At 46.7% G+C, this 16,096-nt stretch overlaps 1 protein-coding gene across 3 annotated transcripts in view; it reads left to right on the top strand.

Moving 5' to 3' along the window:
* KCNMB1 (potassium calcium-activated channel subfamily M regulatory beta subunit 1) overlaps positions 1-16,096 on the top strand; it is an 81,689-nt gene that overhangs the window by 45,305 nt on the left and 20,288 nt on the right. For 2 of the 3 annotated variants that reach the window (XM_029583974.1, XM_029583973.1), the window contains exon 4: positions 3,731-4,131. The exons of the other annotated variant lie outside the window; for it this stretch is intronic. In XM_029583974.1, the coding sequence (XP_029439834.1) occupies positions 3,731-4,015 (285 nt within the window). In that variant the 3' untranslated portion in view covers positions 4,016-4,131. Of the gene's footprint in view, positions 1-3,730; positions 4,132-16,096 lie in introns of those variants that run through there. 3 annotated transcript variants of the gene reach the window in all.

Raw genomic sequence — 16,096 nt, 5'->3', positions numbered from 1 at the left:
TGGCAGAGGTGGAGGTGGACTTTTGCTCTCTATTGGGCAGTCAAAAACCAGAGGATGGACCAGGCTATGGAGGAGGCTGCGTCTTCTGAGGCCTAGGCTGGCGAGTTTGAAGCTTCTGATATGGTCTAGATGGGCGAGACGGAGTCTGAGGTGGGTATTATCTGCGTGCCTTAAAGGTGGTTCGCTTAGCCTCCTTACAGAATGGGCATTTAGAAGAAGTGGCGAAGTCCATGTGCCCAGCTGAGAGTTGCCATAGCATCTCGTTATGGTCTTTAAGTTGAGCAACAGTCTCCTGAATTTTCTCACCGAAAAGGTTATCTCCCGTACACGGGAGGTCAGCTAACCTTTCTTGAACCTCTGAATGCAGATCCGAAGACTTGAGCCAGACCCATCTCCGAGCACGTATTCCAGCTGCTGACACCCTGGTGGCTGTGTCGAAAATCTCATAAGCTGAGCACATCTCATGTTTACCAGCATCCAGACCTTTCTTTAGAATGGCATTGAACTGGTCCTGGAACTGGTCAGGAAGAGTAACAGAAAGATCCTGGAGTTATTTGAACAGGTTTCTGTTGTATTGTGAGATGTAAAGCTGGTAAACTGCAATACGGGAGATGAACATGGCTCCATGGAAGACCCTTTACCAAAAGCGTCGAGGAATTTCTGCTCTTTTCCTGGAGGTGCGGACGAGTGAGGTCTTGGCCTTCTGGCTTTTTTCAGGGTGGACTCGACCACCACTGAATGGTGGGAAAGTTGAGCCTTCTGGAATCCAGGTGCTGCTTGGACAAGATATGTAGCATCAGTCTTACGGTTTACCGCAGGGACTGTCCCTGGATATTCCCAATTGTATTGAAGGAGGTCAAGGAGGACCTCATGGACAAATATGGATATTATTTCCTTCGGCGCATCAACAAACTGAAGGACTTCTAACATTTTATATCTGGAGTCTTCTTCAGTCTGGAGTGTAAATGGAATAGACTCAGACATTTCTTTGATGAAACTTATAAAAGAGAGGTCCTCTGGCATAGACTTTCTTCTCTCATCAGGAGGAGAAGGATCTGATGGAATATCTCCTGTGTCTTGGGAATCAGAAGAGTCATCAGACCAAGGATGATAGTGCTGATCCCCAGCACCCAATAGTTCTCCAGAGGGCAAAAATGGACCTCCCCCAGCCGGAGGAGGTTGAGGCACCGAAGGCACCAGTGGCTGCACCGGTAGCACTGGTATTGGCATCGGTAGAGGTTGATGGGGCATCAGTGTCAAAAGTGGTGTGGAAGGACTCTATGGCCTCGGTGGCCTCCTCAGTGGTAAAACTCCAGAAGGGCCCTGCACCGGGTCTGGCATCGGCGATTCACCCTCATCTGAAGAGGGGAATGGGCATCTAAGGACTTGGAGGCAATGGTATTTTCCTCGGTGCCGAAGGCAAAGCACCGATAAGGGCATCGATCCTGTCCAGCAACGGTGCAAGCATCGGTGGCATCGTTCCAGCATCGGAATCGGAGCTGGTATCGGTGCCGATGGAATCGGGCATCTGTGGAGAGCTTGCACCACTGCCTCCTGAACCATCCGGTTCAGTTCCTCATGGAACACTGGCATTGTCAAGGCCAGGTCCAGAGTGGGAGGCTGGATGGGCACCGTCGGAACAACCACCGGTATAGGTGGAGCATCGGTCGGTGCCTCTTCCGAAGGAAGGAGGAGGTTTGGGGCTCCTCGGCACAGGCCTTCTTCCTCGGTGGCTCTTTGGAAGTAGAAGTGGAAAACAATGGTGCGCTCGGATCAGATAGTAAGGGTTTGCGATGCCGATGGCGATCCTTTTCCTTATGGTCTCCCTTACTGGTGTCCGGCACCAAAGAAGCAGAAACCGAAGTCCTCGATGCGGGTCAAGAGTCATCGGTATCTGACCGATGACAGGACTTGGATGGTGACGGTGTCGATTACTTTGACGCTTTTGATAAGGAAACCTGTTTGGAATGGAACAATAAAGTCATCTTTTCCAAACGAGCCCAACGGCCTTTAGGGGTCATTTGCGCGGGGTTGGTACACAAATCTACATCATGGGTAGGGCCCAAGCACAACACACAAACCTGATGAGGGTCGATGATGGACATTGTCCTCAGGGCACCTATGAAAACCCGTTGCCATCATTGCCGTCGAAAATTTAGGCTGCAGTGCGGTCGGTGACCTCCAGGCCTAAAGGTTGGAACAGACAGTAACCGTCCGAAAAGGTAGTAAAACTTACCGAACGGGCATGGGTATCAATGGTATACAAGGGGGACCCCAGCCGGGGTGAAAATTTTTGAAAATCTTGAACTTTTCCTGAAGAATATTTTCCTCAGAAAACCGTGGAAGAGCTCCTATCTCCATGTGGCAAAAGCGTGGAAAAAAAGAGACTGAAGGGGGACCCCTGCTGGATGCAGTGTTGGTACCATGCTGGGTATGCTCAGTGGTGCCAGTCAAAGTTCTAGAAACTTTGACAAAACTGTTCCTTGATTGGGCTCCATCCTGATGATGTCACCCATATGTGAGGTCTACCATCCTACTTGTCCTGTGAGAAAGGCTCTCTCTATGTATACTGTTATGAAAACCGCTTTTTGGTTGGGGGAAGGGGCAAAAGTGATGTAATATGCTTGTTTGTGACTTTGTGGAATATCTCTGAATAAAAACGTATTAAAAAAAAAGTTATCCAGTAACACATTCCCAAATAACTAAAGATCTGCTCCAGAGAATGGCTAGAGTAAGCCAAAAAACCTATTTAGCTAATGCCTTATATCAGAAACACCCCTACTTATCTGATTAATAGATAGTAGATAAATAGTGTCTATATTGAAAACTTGACATTTAGTTGAATAACTTGTGAGTTATCCGGCTAAATGCCTTTGAATATTGGCCTCAAATATTCATCAACTACGTGATGTATTATACTTGTCTAAACATTTTATATTTGCTTCCATCTTACATGGATGGTACCCAGCTTTTCCTTTAGAAACATCCCAAGATTTGTGGGTTGTCTATCCTCCCATCCTTCCTGGCTCTCCTACCAGGTTTCCCAGCAGCAAAATCCTAGGATACAGTCCTGAAGTTCAGAAGCGTGTTAAAGCAGAATTTGTGGTTTACAATAGGTTGAAGGCATAGCAACATAACAAGGTTGATCCAATCTGTCCAGCAGGTTGCTTAGGGTAGTAACTGTTGCTCCGTGCAGATACTCCCATGCAGAAATGTTAACTTTAGATGTCACAGAAGTTACCCCATTTCTTCATTTCCATTCTCCAGCACTAGGGATCCTTTGTGTTTGGCCCTTGCCCTTTTGAATTCCATTCCTGTTCCCATCTTCACCTCTTCTTATGAGAGGTCATTCCATGCATCCACCACCCTGTGCCAAGCGTTGAACTCCTCTGCTGGAAAAGCAGGATATCCACCAACCATGATGATCAGTTAGCTGCTCTGCCTGCTGTTTTAGGACTGCATCCTGCAGTTCTGTTGCTAGTAAACCTGTCAAGGGATCCATAAAGGATGGGAAGGTAGTCAACCCAAGCGTCTTGGGATGCTGGTAAAGTGAAGGCTTGGAACTATCCAGAAATGTACAGAAGACCAATGCGCAACTGGAAACAGGTGTGCAGATATAAATTTAATAGCACAAAAGAGAGGCATAAGTGTGCTTCCTTCAAACCTTCCCCACTGTACAACATGGAGGTACTAGCTGAAACTTGCTAACCATGTTCTTGATTTTTTACAGTGCTCTTATGTGCCCCAGTGCAAGGAGAATACAACAGAAACTAAAATTGAGGTAGAGGAAATTGCAGCAAATTTCAGAAGAGTTCAATCCTTTCGTTGCCATTATGACCCTAATGGAGAACAGAAGACTGTCATCTTAATCAGACAATATGGGCCATTGTGGCTCATCTTCTATCTGCTCTTGCCAACCTTCATGATGATAGGAGGGGTTTCCATTGTGATTTTGGTGAAAATCAGCCAGTATTTCTCTTTGCTTGCTGCTCAAAACACACAAATAAACCTGTGAACTTTCAGGAAAAAAAACAAACCTCTTTTTACTTTATGGCATTCCATAAGAGCAGCTATTTAAAATGTCATGTTCCTGGCAAAAGGCCCTTTATAATAAAACTATTGTATTGTCAATGTGTGGCTGTCCTATGGCTTTCTGCTGATGTGCTGAGTTGCTGAATAATCTGATTGTCCAAAGTAACATTTTATATACCTTGTGTGGCCCAGTTCTAATTGCTGGATGGAGCCTTGACTGGTACCATACAAGACTGTAAAAATGTTATCCCTCTAGACTTCATGTCAGGGTTTTCTTTATTCCCTATCAGGGAAGTATTAAACCAGACTTAACATAAGCAACTAGGGATGTGCAGAGCAAAATTTTATGTTCATATTTTTATGTCCGAAAGGGGGTCCCACTTGCGGCCAATATGGACATAAAAAAAATCCAATGAGTTGGGTATATGTACATATGTGCAAAAAAAAAAATTAAACCCCCTCACCCTCCTTAATCCCCCCCCCAGACTTACCACAACTCCCTGGTGATCGAGCGAGGAGTGAGGACGTCATTTCTGCAATCCTTGGCGAGAAGCATGTGACGTCGGTGGCACGTCGAGTGACGCGGCGTCACGTGATTCCCGGCTCGTTCGCGCCGGACGGCTCGTCGGCCCAAAAAGAACTTTTGGCCAGCTTGGGGGGGCCTCCTGACCCCCCCAAGCTGGCCAAAAGTTGCCGGGAATCACGTGACGTCGCGTCTGAGTGACGCGGCGCCACGTGATTCCCGGCTCGTTCGCGCCGGACGCTCGTTCGGCCCAAAAAGAACTTTGGCCAGCTTGGGGGGGTCAGGAGGCCCCCCCAAGCTGGCCAAAAGTTCTTTTGGGCCGAACGAGCCGTCCGGCGCGAACGAGCCGGGAATCACGTGACGTCGGCGTCACTCGACGTGCCGCCGACGTCACATGCTTCTCGCCAAGGATTGCAGAAATGGCGTCCTCACTCCTCGCTCCATCACCAGGGAGTTGTGGTAAGTCGGGGGGGGGGGGGGATTAAGGAGGGTGAGGGGGTTTATATTTTTATTTTGGCTCAACAATCGCGATTTCCCACATATCGAACATATCTATGTTCGATATGTGGAAATCCGATCGTTTATGTCGAATCAATTTTTTAAGTAAAAAAAAAATATGAGTTGCGTTTACTAATGCGGTCAATCCGAATGCACACCCCTATAAGCAACACACAGCAATGTGAATCTGTACTAACAAGCAGGAGACACAGGGGTTGCAACAGTGACAAATAGATCTCAGAACAGTTTTACAAAAACACCTTCAGACAGAATATTAACCTGTCATTACTAATATTCATGTTGTAAACATTTTCCGGTAGGGGTATTGTCTCTCAAATAGAGATAAAATATTTTTTTTCTTGGAGCTGTCTCAATAGAAATATTTCCCCCCTCTCTGCTTGTCCCATGTGGGTCCTTTCTATGGGGAAGGAAGGATGACCTAGGCCAGGCAGTATAAGTGACTTCCCTTTGTATGCTGATAGCTGCTTACTGTGATGGTACTGCAGGCAACAGGCAGGAAACACATTGGATGTTCAACTTAAACTTTACTGTGATTCTTCAGAAATAAACAAATGTCCAATCAAGTAAATAACTGTCCCTTTACATCTGTGCCCTCACTGGAGTATTTACAGTATAGACTTCTTCCTTTCCTCTGTGTATGTCTCTCTCAGTATCTAGTCCTGGGTTAGGGCTTATTCCTCAAGGAGTGAAAAGAAGATATCCCAGATGGGCAGGGAAATTCCTATGTGCAGAGGATTCCCCGAGTATCTAAATTGTACCTGAGGTCCATTTGAGTCTGGTTCTTCCACAGCTTGTATCCTGTGTCCGAAGGACAGAGATCCAGATAGGGATCTCCAAAAGGACTGGCCTCTGCTCCTTGGACTCATCCTAATGTGACCTTTCATTAGGAAAAGTCTGATGCTGAGAAAACTAAACAGGCAAATAGAGCCCAGCTTCAACAATGAGGAGGGGGCAGCATTAAGCTTCTTCATAAACCAAAAAGGGCAGAACACTTTCAAAGGCAGTCGAAAAGGACTGGAAGGCTCATCTGCATACTGCTCCCAGCATCCCCCGGGAGAGGAGTCCAAAAGTCACCGCAAGCGATCCAGGGATTGACGTCCATAGCCCCAGCTTCCAGAGGCCCCACCCCCTTTGCAGTACAGGAGGACCAGAAGGCTCATCTGCATACTGCTCCCAGCATCCCCCGGGAGAGGAGTCCAGAAGTCACCACAAGAGATCCAGGGATTAACGTCCATAGCCCCAGCATCCAGAGGCCCCACTCCCTTTGCAGTAGAAATCCCATGTGTGTTTGATTCCAGGAAAGGTCTTGAGAAAGAACTGCTCTTCATAAACTGGTGCATTTAGCACCTTCCTTTCAATGCCCGCTTCTTCCCACCAAACCTCAAGAAGCATGACCCATTCAAATAGACCGGGTCAGTATCTCCTCCGAGGAGAGGCATCGATGACGACAACATAATCTTTTCTTATATTTTACAGGAGCTGGCCATTATGCCGTAGCTTGGCCTCTGAATCCAGGAAACTCTCGGACCTAGGATTGGTGGGAGAGGCCTCCCTGGGTCGTGCGATCTCCTCTCCACAGATCTTAATTCCTGTACAGTTAAAAACACAATTCATCTCTAGGCCTTTATAGACACCAGAGTGGCCAGAAACTTCACTGAAAAAAGCATGGTTCAGCAATATCGGATTCCTACGAAACCACTAAAAGTGGCTCTCACTATATCATCAGTCTCAGGGGAACATTTGACTGATAATGGTCTGATACTGGAGATCCTAACTATGACTACCAGGTTGCTGCATCAAGAAAAAATGTTTATATGTGTTACCCTCAGTGATGAACCAGATAATATTGGGTCTGCTGTGCTTGAGGTTATATCAACCTCACAGATTGAAGCACACTACAACTGGCCAAATGGAGTCCAAAAGGTCATAAGAACTATTTGAGTTCGTCGGCTGAGAAAAATTACTCTAGACAGAGAACTCCTGGCCATCAAATTAGCACTCGAAGAATGGCACCACTTATTGGAGGGAGCTAAACATATTGTTACTATCTACACCAACAACAAGAACTTGGCTTACCTCTCACACTCAGCGATTAAATCCCCGACAAGCCCGATGGGCCTTATTCTTTAGTCTCTTCGACTTTAACTTGCATTTTCAGCCAGCAGAGAAAAATCATCGAGCCAATGCCTTATCAAGAATCTTTTACCCTGACAAAACTGATCCACCTAATCATATTATCGACCCAGCTCGAATCATGGTCGCTGGCAAGACAGTTGTGCCCAAACAATTAAGGGAAAGAGTTCTTTGTTAGGCTCATGACTCTCGTCTTGCAGGGCACCCGGGACTTCAATGGACTAAGGAACTTCTTGCCCATCACTATTGGTGGCCTCGGTGGGAAAAGGATACAAAACGATTTGTGGAATCCTGCCCTATGTGTGCAGCCCACAAAAACTCCCGGACCCGACCCTGGGGTTTACTACAACTGTTACCTATACCCGAGAGACCTTGGACTCATATTGCCACAGCTTTCATCATGGATCTGCCTTCGTCAGAAGGGAATATTACTATCTGGGTAGTGGTAGATTCATTTTCTAAAATGGCCCATTTCATCATACTCCCTGGAATGCCATCAACTCCAGAATTAGCCTGACTATTTGTTCAACACATCTTTCAAATCCATGGACTTCCTCTGCATGTTACTGGAAGGACCTCTGTAAAAAAAAATGTGGGATTCCATTTGATTTTTTTTCAGCTAATCATCCATAAACTAATGGACTGGCGGAACAAACTAATCAGTCTCTTAAGACATTTACGTGAATCAGTGTCAAGATGATTGGTTCTTATTACTCCCATGGGCCCAGATTTGCCACAGTAACGTTACACAGGCTACAGGAACTTCACCATTTTATTTGTTTTTTGGACATCATCCTCGAGTACCACTACCCATTGCCACGTCATCCTCTTGTCCTGCATTAGATCTTGCTACTCAAGAATTAATTGAATTATGGAAAAATACCCATATACTGTTGCAGCAGGACACAGTCAGAGCTAAGAAACAGGCAGATAAAAAACGAATACCAACCCCACAGCTCCATCCAGGAGAATTAGTTTGGCTAAGTACTCAATCTCTAGGGATGTGAATCATTTTTTGACGATTTAAAATATCGTCCGATATATTTTAAATAGTCAAAATCGTTAGAGGCATATATAAATAGGAATTCCCCCCGATTTATCGTCAAAAATCGTAAATCGGGGGAAGGGAAGGGGGAGGGGAAAGGGGGAGGGCGGGAAAACCGGCACACTAAAACAACCCTAAAACCCACCCCGACCTTTAAAATAAATCCCCCACCCTCCCGAACCCCCCCCAAAATGTCTTAAATTACCTGGGGTCCAGTGGGGGGGTCCCGGTGTGATCTTCCACTCTTGGGCCACGGGTGCGTTGATAGAAATGGCGCCGGCGCTACCTTTGCCCTGTCATATGACAGGGCAAAGGTAGCGCCGGCACCATTTTGGTTCCTGTCCCCCGACGTCACAATCGTAGGAGATCGCTCCCGGACCCTCGCTGGACCCCCAGGGACTTTTGACCAGCTTGGGGGGGCCTCCTGACCCCCACAAGACTTGCCAAAAGTCCAGCAGGGGTCCGGGAATGACCTCCTGCACTCGAATCGTGTTGCCGTATTGCAAAATGGCCATACGGCCGGTGCCATTTTGCAATACGGCAATATGGCCATACGGCAATATGGCCATACAGCCGGCGCCATTTTGCAAAATCCTCGAGTACTGGCCAGTAACATTCAAGCGCCTCAGTTACTCTGTGAATTTCATCAATGTTTCCCTCTCAAGTCTAGGCCGGGAAGGCAGAAGGGAGGACCTTGCAGGGGAGGTATTGTTAGTAGGCAAGCCAGAACCTGTTCTGCTCTGGCAGTTCCCTGGCACAGCGGTGGCTGTTGTCATCAGCGTCTCCCGACGGCAGGGCAGCAAGACGCGCACTCAGTCACAGCTCCTCCCCCTCAATGTGCCGCGCGTCAACACCAGAAGTACTCACGATAGAGCGAGAACTTGAAGGATTTAAGCACAGGGTTACTACATCTGCCTACCTCTACTACAGGTTTGCTTGTGCTGGTGCTGCTTCGCTGTGTGTTCTCTTCTGTCTGCCTTGACCCTTGATTGGATTAGATTTTGAACTGTCTGCTGCCTGCCTCTACACCTGCTTGGACTTGGAGTCTGGTTTCTCTTCCGCCTATCTCAACCCTTGCCTGGATGTGGATTCGATTTTGCCTGCTGCCAGCTTCGATCCCTGCCTGGACTGGTTGGTCTTGTCTTCCTCTATCCTTGCGGGATCTTCGTGTGACCTGGGTGTCACTCTTCAGTCTCTGTTCTGTCTCTAGCCTGAGGTAAGACTGTTACATAAGAACATGCCATAGTGGGTCAGACCAAGGGTCCATCAAGCCCAGCATCCTGTTTCCAACAGTGGCCAATCCAGGCCATAACAACCTGGCAAGTTCCCAAAAACTAAGTCTATCCCATGTTACTGTTGTTAGTAATAGCAGTGGCTATTTTCTAAGTCAATAGCAGGTAATGGACTTCTCCCCCAAGAACTTATCCAGTCCTTTTTTAAACCCAGTTACACTAACTGCACCAACCACATCCCCTGGCAACAAATTCCAGAGTTTAATTGTGCGTTGAGTGAAAAAGAACTTTCTCATTAGTTTTAAATGTGCCACATGCTAACTCCATGGAGCGCCCCTTAGTCCTTCTATTATCCGAAAGAGTAAATAACTGATTCACATTTACCCGTTCTAGACCTCTCATGATTTTAAACACCTCTATCATATCTCCCCTCGCAGCAGTCTCATCTCCAAGCTGAAAGTCCTAACCTCTTCAGCCTTTCCTCAAAGGGGAGCTGTTCCATTCCCCTTATCATTTTGGTAGCCCTTCTCTGTACCTTCTCCATCACAACTATAAATTTTTTGAGATGTGGCGACCAGAATTATATACAGTATTCAAGGTGCAGTCTCACCATGGAGCGATACAGAGACATTATGACATTTTCTGCATTCCCTTTCTAATAATTCCCATCATTCCTAATATGGAACCTAACATTGTGTAAGTATAGGATGGGTTATTTTTCCCTATATGCATCACCTTGCACTTACCCACATTAAATTTCAACTGCCATTTGGATGCCCAATTTTCCAGTCTCACAAGGTCTTCCTGGAATTTATTAGTGAATCCAAGAGATAGAATAACACTCACCTAGATTACTTATTTCAGTACTGGTGCCTGTATCTCAAAAAAGATAGAAACATAGAAATAACAGCAGAACAGGATCAAATGGTCAATCTAATTTATTTATTTATTTAAAGATTTTATATACCAACAACCGTTTGCGCATCGTATCGGTTTACAAATAACTTAGAACAATGATAGCTTGAGAATCAAATAGGCATGGCCTTTACAGTGAACAAGAACAAGGAAAAACATGAAAATAGTTAAATATATTCAACTGGGAGCAGCATAACTAATCTGCCCAGTAAGCTTATGGTAGCATCAGCTGTGCAATACAGGTCTCCCCTATAATGGTAGCATCAGGGGGTGGCATCTGCTGTGGCATACGTTACCCCCATACTTAGTTTTCCAAACCATTAAAGTCAGGGGCCCCTGTTGGTTACTGTCTGAGTCTAATTCCATGTTATTTCTTAACTCTTGCCATTTGTAGCAGAGAGAAATGTTGAGTTACATCAAAGTTTAAGGCTAATTGATTAAGTGTAGTAACAGTTGCATCAGCAAGTTACCACCATGCTTTTGTTTTCCCAGACCGTAAAATTCAATGCTCTTTTGGTTGCTGTCCAAAACTAATTCCCCTTTTCCCCCGCTGTTAAAGCAGAGCGCAATAATGAGCCGCAACAGTATGAAGGCCTATTGGCTAAGAGTAGTAACCACCACACCAGCAAGTTACCCCCAAGTGCTCTTTTCCTCATTTCCATCCTCTAGCCTTTAGGGATCCACAATGTTTATCCCCCTTTAAAATCTTTCACTATTTTTGTTTTCACCACCTCCTCCAGAAGAGCATTCTAAGCATCTACCACCCTCTCCGTGAAGAAATATTTTCTGCATTGGTTCTGAGTCATTCTCCCTGGAGTTTCATTTCATGACCCCTAATTCTACTGATTTCTTTCCAACAGAGGTTTGTCGAATGTGCATCATTAAAACCTTTCAGGTATCTGAAGGTCTATATCCCCTGCACCTCCTCTCCTCTAGGGTATACATATTTAGTTCCCTCAACCTCTCCTCAAAAGTCATTTGATGGAGACCTCCCACTATTTTTGTTGCCCTTCTCTGAACCATCTCCATCCTGTTTCTGTCCCTTTTGAGATACGGTCTCCAGAACTGAACACAATACTCTAGGTGAGGTCTCACCAAAGACCTGTACAACACAAGAGAGGGGGAAAGGGGGAATTGGATTCAGACAGCAACCAACAAGGGCCCAGACCTTTATGTTCTGGAGAACAAATAAGCATGGGGTAACTTGCTGATGTGGCTGTTACTACCCTTAAACAATAAGCCTGATACTTTTGATGCAACTCCAGCATAGTTCTCTGCTTCCCCAACAAGGGGTAAAGGGGAATTGTATTCATACGGCAATCAAGAAAGGCCCTGACTTTTACAATCTGGGAAACTGATAAGCATGAGGGTAACCTGAACGGCGCAGCAGATACAATTATAAGCTTGTTGGGCAGACTGGATTGACCATTTGGTCCTTTACTGCCCTCATTTTTATGTACTACTATTTTCCTACATCTCTCAATCATTTCCTTCAGGACTAAGCTGCCTATTCCTCATTGGGCCCCCTTTAATGCCAGTTGCAGCATGTGAGCAAAGCAACAGATCCCCTCATAGCCCCCATCTTCCATTGCCTTTTTTATGTTATCACAACTAACAAAAAAAAAAAAAAATTAAACGAGGAATAGTACTGTCTTGTCAAGCTGCCAACCTTCCATCTTCCTTCTTGCTCCTAAAATACTGACAGAAGTATGACTGATATTAAGTATATGCAGTGTCAAAACATTTCTGTTTATTCATTTATTTCATAGGCCAGTCATTCGCTAGGTTTGTTTTAAATGAACATTTTCATTTGTTTATTTATTTTGGGCTATGCTTCAGAAGGATGAAGACATGCCAACACACCAAGACTATGGGCCGGATTTTAAAAGCCCTGCGCGCGTAAATCCAGCCGGATTTCCGCGCACATAGCCCCGGGATGCGCGTAAGTCCTGGGGCATGTCTGGGGTCAGGGGACAGTTCGGGGCGGGTCCGACGGCGTGGCGCCAGACCAGGGGCGTGGTCGAGGCCTCCGGACCAGCCCCCGGGTCAGGTGATGGTGCGCCAGCAGCTCGCTGGCAGGCGTAAATCTGCCAACAAAGGTAGGGGAGGGTGGGTTAGGTAGGGGAAGGGAGGGGAAGGTGAGGGGAGGCGGAAGGAAAGTTCCCTCAGAGGCCGCTCCGATTTCGGAGGGGCCTCGGAGGGAACAGGCAGCGCGCGCCGGGCTCAGCGCGCGCAGGTTGCACAAATTTGCACCCCCTTGCGCGCGCTGACCCCGGATTTTATAACATATGCGCGACTACATGCATATCTTATAAAATCCAGCGTACCTTTGTTCGCGTCTGGTGCAAGAACAAAAGTACGCGCTCGCGTAAATTTATAAAATCTACCCCTGAGTCAACGTGACACCAATAGTGGCATGAAAAAAATCAAGGACCTATAATAGGGCAACATGATATCAGCAGTGGTAGGCGTTCTCCATAGCAGCAGAGGACCATAACAGCAGCAAGAGTAGCCATATCACCTCAAGGCTGAAAAAGTGGGGCACATGGTACAGACAACAGTGGCATAAACCCTCCAAAGTTATATGAGAGGGGCAAAGAGGCACCAAGTGTGGCATGAACAGCTCAATGAAACTTGAAGGGAGAACAAAAACACCAAAAGAGGCAGAAAACCAAGGCAATGATAGAAGGTCAAAGCAACTGGAAGAGTAGTATAAATACCCCAAAGTATCATGAGAGGCACAAAGCAGCCACCAGAGTGGCAAAAACACCTCAAGGTTCCAAATGAGGAGCAAAGGGCACCAACCAAATTGAGAGAAATCCCTAGGCAGAGAGAAACCAGAGGAAATCCCTGGAGGAGTCTTGATGTCATTTCCATATGGCATCATTTCATGAAGGAGCTGGCTGATCAGAGTTTGTCTTCATTACAGGCTAAGATGCCACTGACTAGAGACACCAAATGCCTATTAGCCATTAGCTGCTTAATATCCTTGATTCAAGGAATCCAAGACATGATTCTTCTGAATCAATAATTGCAAATATTGCCTCCATTACCTTAGTATCAGTAATCATGGTTCTGGGTGCACCACTTAATCATAAATGAAAAGAGTTTGAAGAAAATGTCCAAGAGGGCTTAGAACCTCTAAAGATAACTGGGTGGGTAAGGCCTGTGTAAAGCATTGGAAGGCCAGAGCAAGACCAAAATCAGTAGGGTAAGGGGTTTTATAAAGGGCCTTGAAGACAGCAAAAGCAGAAGAGGGAACACCCTAAGGCTTGGAATGGCAGCAACAGCAATGGCACTGGCAAATATTAAAAACAAACTGTAGGATCAGAGCAACACAGCAAGAGCAGCAGTACTTTGAAGGATGAGGCCAGAGGAGGCATCAAAAGCTCAAGAAGCGGTGCAGCAAGCATGCAGAACAACTGATGGCCAGGGCAAGACAAAGAGTCTGTAAGTACCATAGGGGAAGGGAGGATTTGAAAAGAACCTTGAAGACCATTGGAATGGGGGATGTCTGTATCAGGATGAATGCAGTTGATCCTACCAGTAGTGTTTTTTTTTTTTCAAAATCTGTAAAGATCAAGTCATGCACGTTTTATCTATACATGGCCAGTACAGTGAAACTGTGAATGGCTCATGAAATCAATTATGGTTCCATCTGCTACTTTTATAACTATGATGACTGCAGAGTTAATACATGCTGATGAGTGCTAACTAGGGATGTGAATCGGGCTTCGGACGATTGAAAATATCGTCGATATTTTCAAAATCATCAGAAATCGGGGGCTCCCCCAAAACGATAGGAAAACCCCACGATATTGATCGTGGGGGTTCCCTTATCGTTTTGGGGGGAGGGCGGGAAAACCGGCACACAAAAATAACCCCTAAACCCACCCCGACCCTTTAAAAGTAACCCCTTGGGGTCAGGAGGGTCCCCCAAGACTTGCCAAAAGCCCCTGGTGGTCCAGCGGGAGTCCGGGAACGATCTCCTGCACTCGGACCATCGGCTGCCAGTATTCAAAATGGTGCAGATAGCCTTTGCGCTTACTATGTCACAGGGGCTACCGGTGCCATTGGTCAGCCCCTGTCACATGGTAGGAGTACAAGATGGCACTGGCCATCCAGTGCTCCTACCATGTGACAGGGTCCGGCCAATGGCACGGATACCCTGTCACATGGTAAGGGCAAAGGGCCATTGGCGCCATTTTGATTAGTGGCAGCAGACGGCCCAGGAGTGGGAGGATGGCCCGGAGCGGGAGATCACTCCCGGGACCCCCACTGGACCACCAGGTACCTGTAAAATGTTTTTGGGGGCATCGGGAGGGTGGGGGAAGCTAAGGGGTTCGTTTTAAAGGGTCGGGGTGGGTTTAGGGGTTATTTTTGTGTGCCATTTTTCGCGTCCTCCCCCAAAACAATAAGGGAACCCCCACAATCAAATTCGTGGGGTTTTCCTATCGTTTTGGGGGAGCCCCCGATTTCTGACGATTTTGAAAATATCGACGATATTTTCAATCGTCCGAAGCCCGATTCACATCCCTACTGCCTACGTGTACTTAAGCCTACCGGACCTTCCTACCAACGAGTTAGCAAGGATTCCATCTTGTTCAATTCCTTTTCTCAGAGCCTCGCTGTTCCTGCATTCCAGACTGACTCAGGTACCTGCTCCTCGGGGGCCTTGCTGCACTCAGGGCTATCTGCTCCTCAGAGAGCCTTCTCTGCGAGTCTTACCTTCACCAGCTTAGTTAGCACCTCTCGCTATTTCTACGGATGACCCTTCAGTGTTCCTGCTCTGGGTCTCCGCTGCTGCTACAACGTTATCTCTACTGCATCATCATGGAGTGAGTACTAGACTTGATCTTCATCTCTGCTTCTCTCTTGCTGTGTGGATCCTCAGGTTACCCCGCTCTTTGGAACACTACCGAATCCACGTGGTCTTGTGCCTGCTGCCAACATCTATCTCCAGCCTACCCCACGCTGCAGACCACTACCGGAGCTACCACGCCTAAGAACAACCAAGAAGCAAGTATTTCCCCGGTTACCCCGCTCTGCGGACCACTACCAGAGAATCCATCTCAGGTCTTCCTACTCAAGGACTGAGTTTACAAACCCGCTCCTCGGGTTTCTCTTTGCTGTATAATAAATATATCTCTGACTCCTGTGTCCATCACTGCTGAGACCCCTGTGGGTGGAGTCAGCTCTCTCCATGACCCAGCTCTCTCCATGGCCCAAGAGCCCACAAACCAAGTACAACAAACTGGAGGGAGGCCATTAAAGAAACATACTGCAACAGCATTTAACATTCAAATATTTAAAAAAGGCTCCAGGGGCGATCCGGGTAACTATAGACCAGTGAGCCTGACTTCAGTGCCGGGAAAAAGAGTGGATAGTAGGGGTGTGCATTCGTTTTGAACGCATATGTAAAACACAACTTTTTTTTTTTTTTTTAACTTAAAAAAGTGATGAGGAGCAACGATCGCGATTTCCAACTTATTCAACATAGCTATGTTGAATAAGTTGGAAATCGCGATCGTTGATCCTAAATAAACACTTAAACCCCCCACCCTCCTGACCCCCCCAAGACTTACCAAAACTCCCTGGTGGTCCAACGGGGCGTCCGGGAGCGGAGGTGCGGTGGACCACGTGACGTCCGCGTCACGTGATTCACCGCGCCTCCGCTCCCGGACCCCCACTGGACAC

Source organism: Rhinatrema bivittatum, chromosome 18, assembly GCF_901001135.1.
Source record: "Rhinatrema bivittatum chromosome 18, aRhiBiv1.1, whole genome shotgun sequence".
NCBI classification, from domain to species: Eukaryota; Metazoa; Chordata; class Amphibia; order Gymnophiona; family Rhinatrematidae; genus Rhinatrema; species Rhinatrema bivittatum.
Note: the sequence above shows the minus strand (reverse complement) of the source record. Positions and strands in the feature narration are given on the sequence as shown.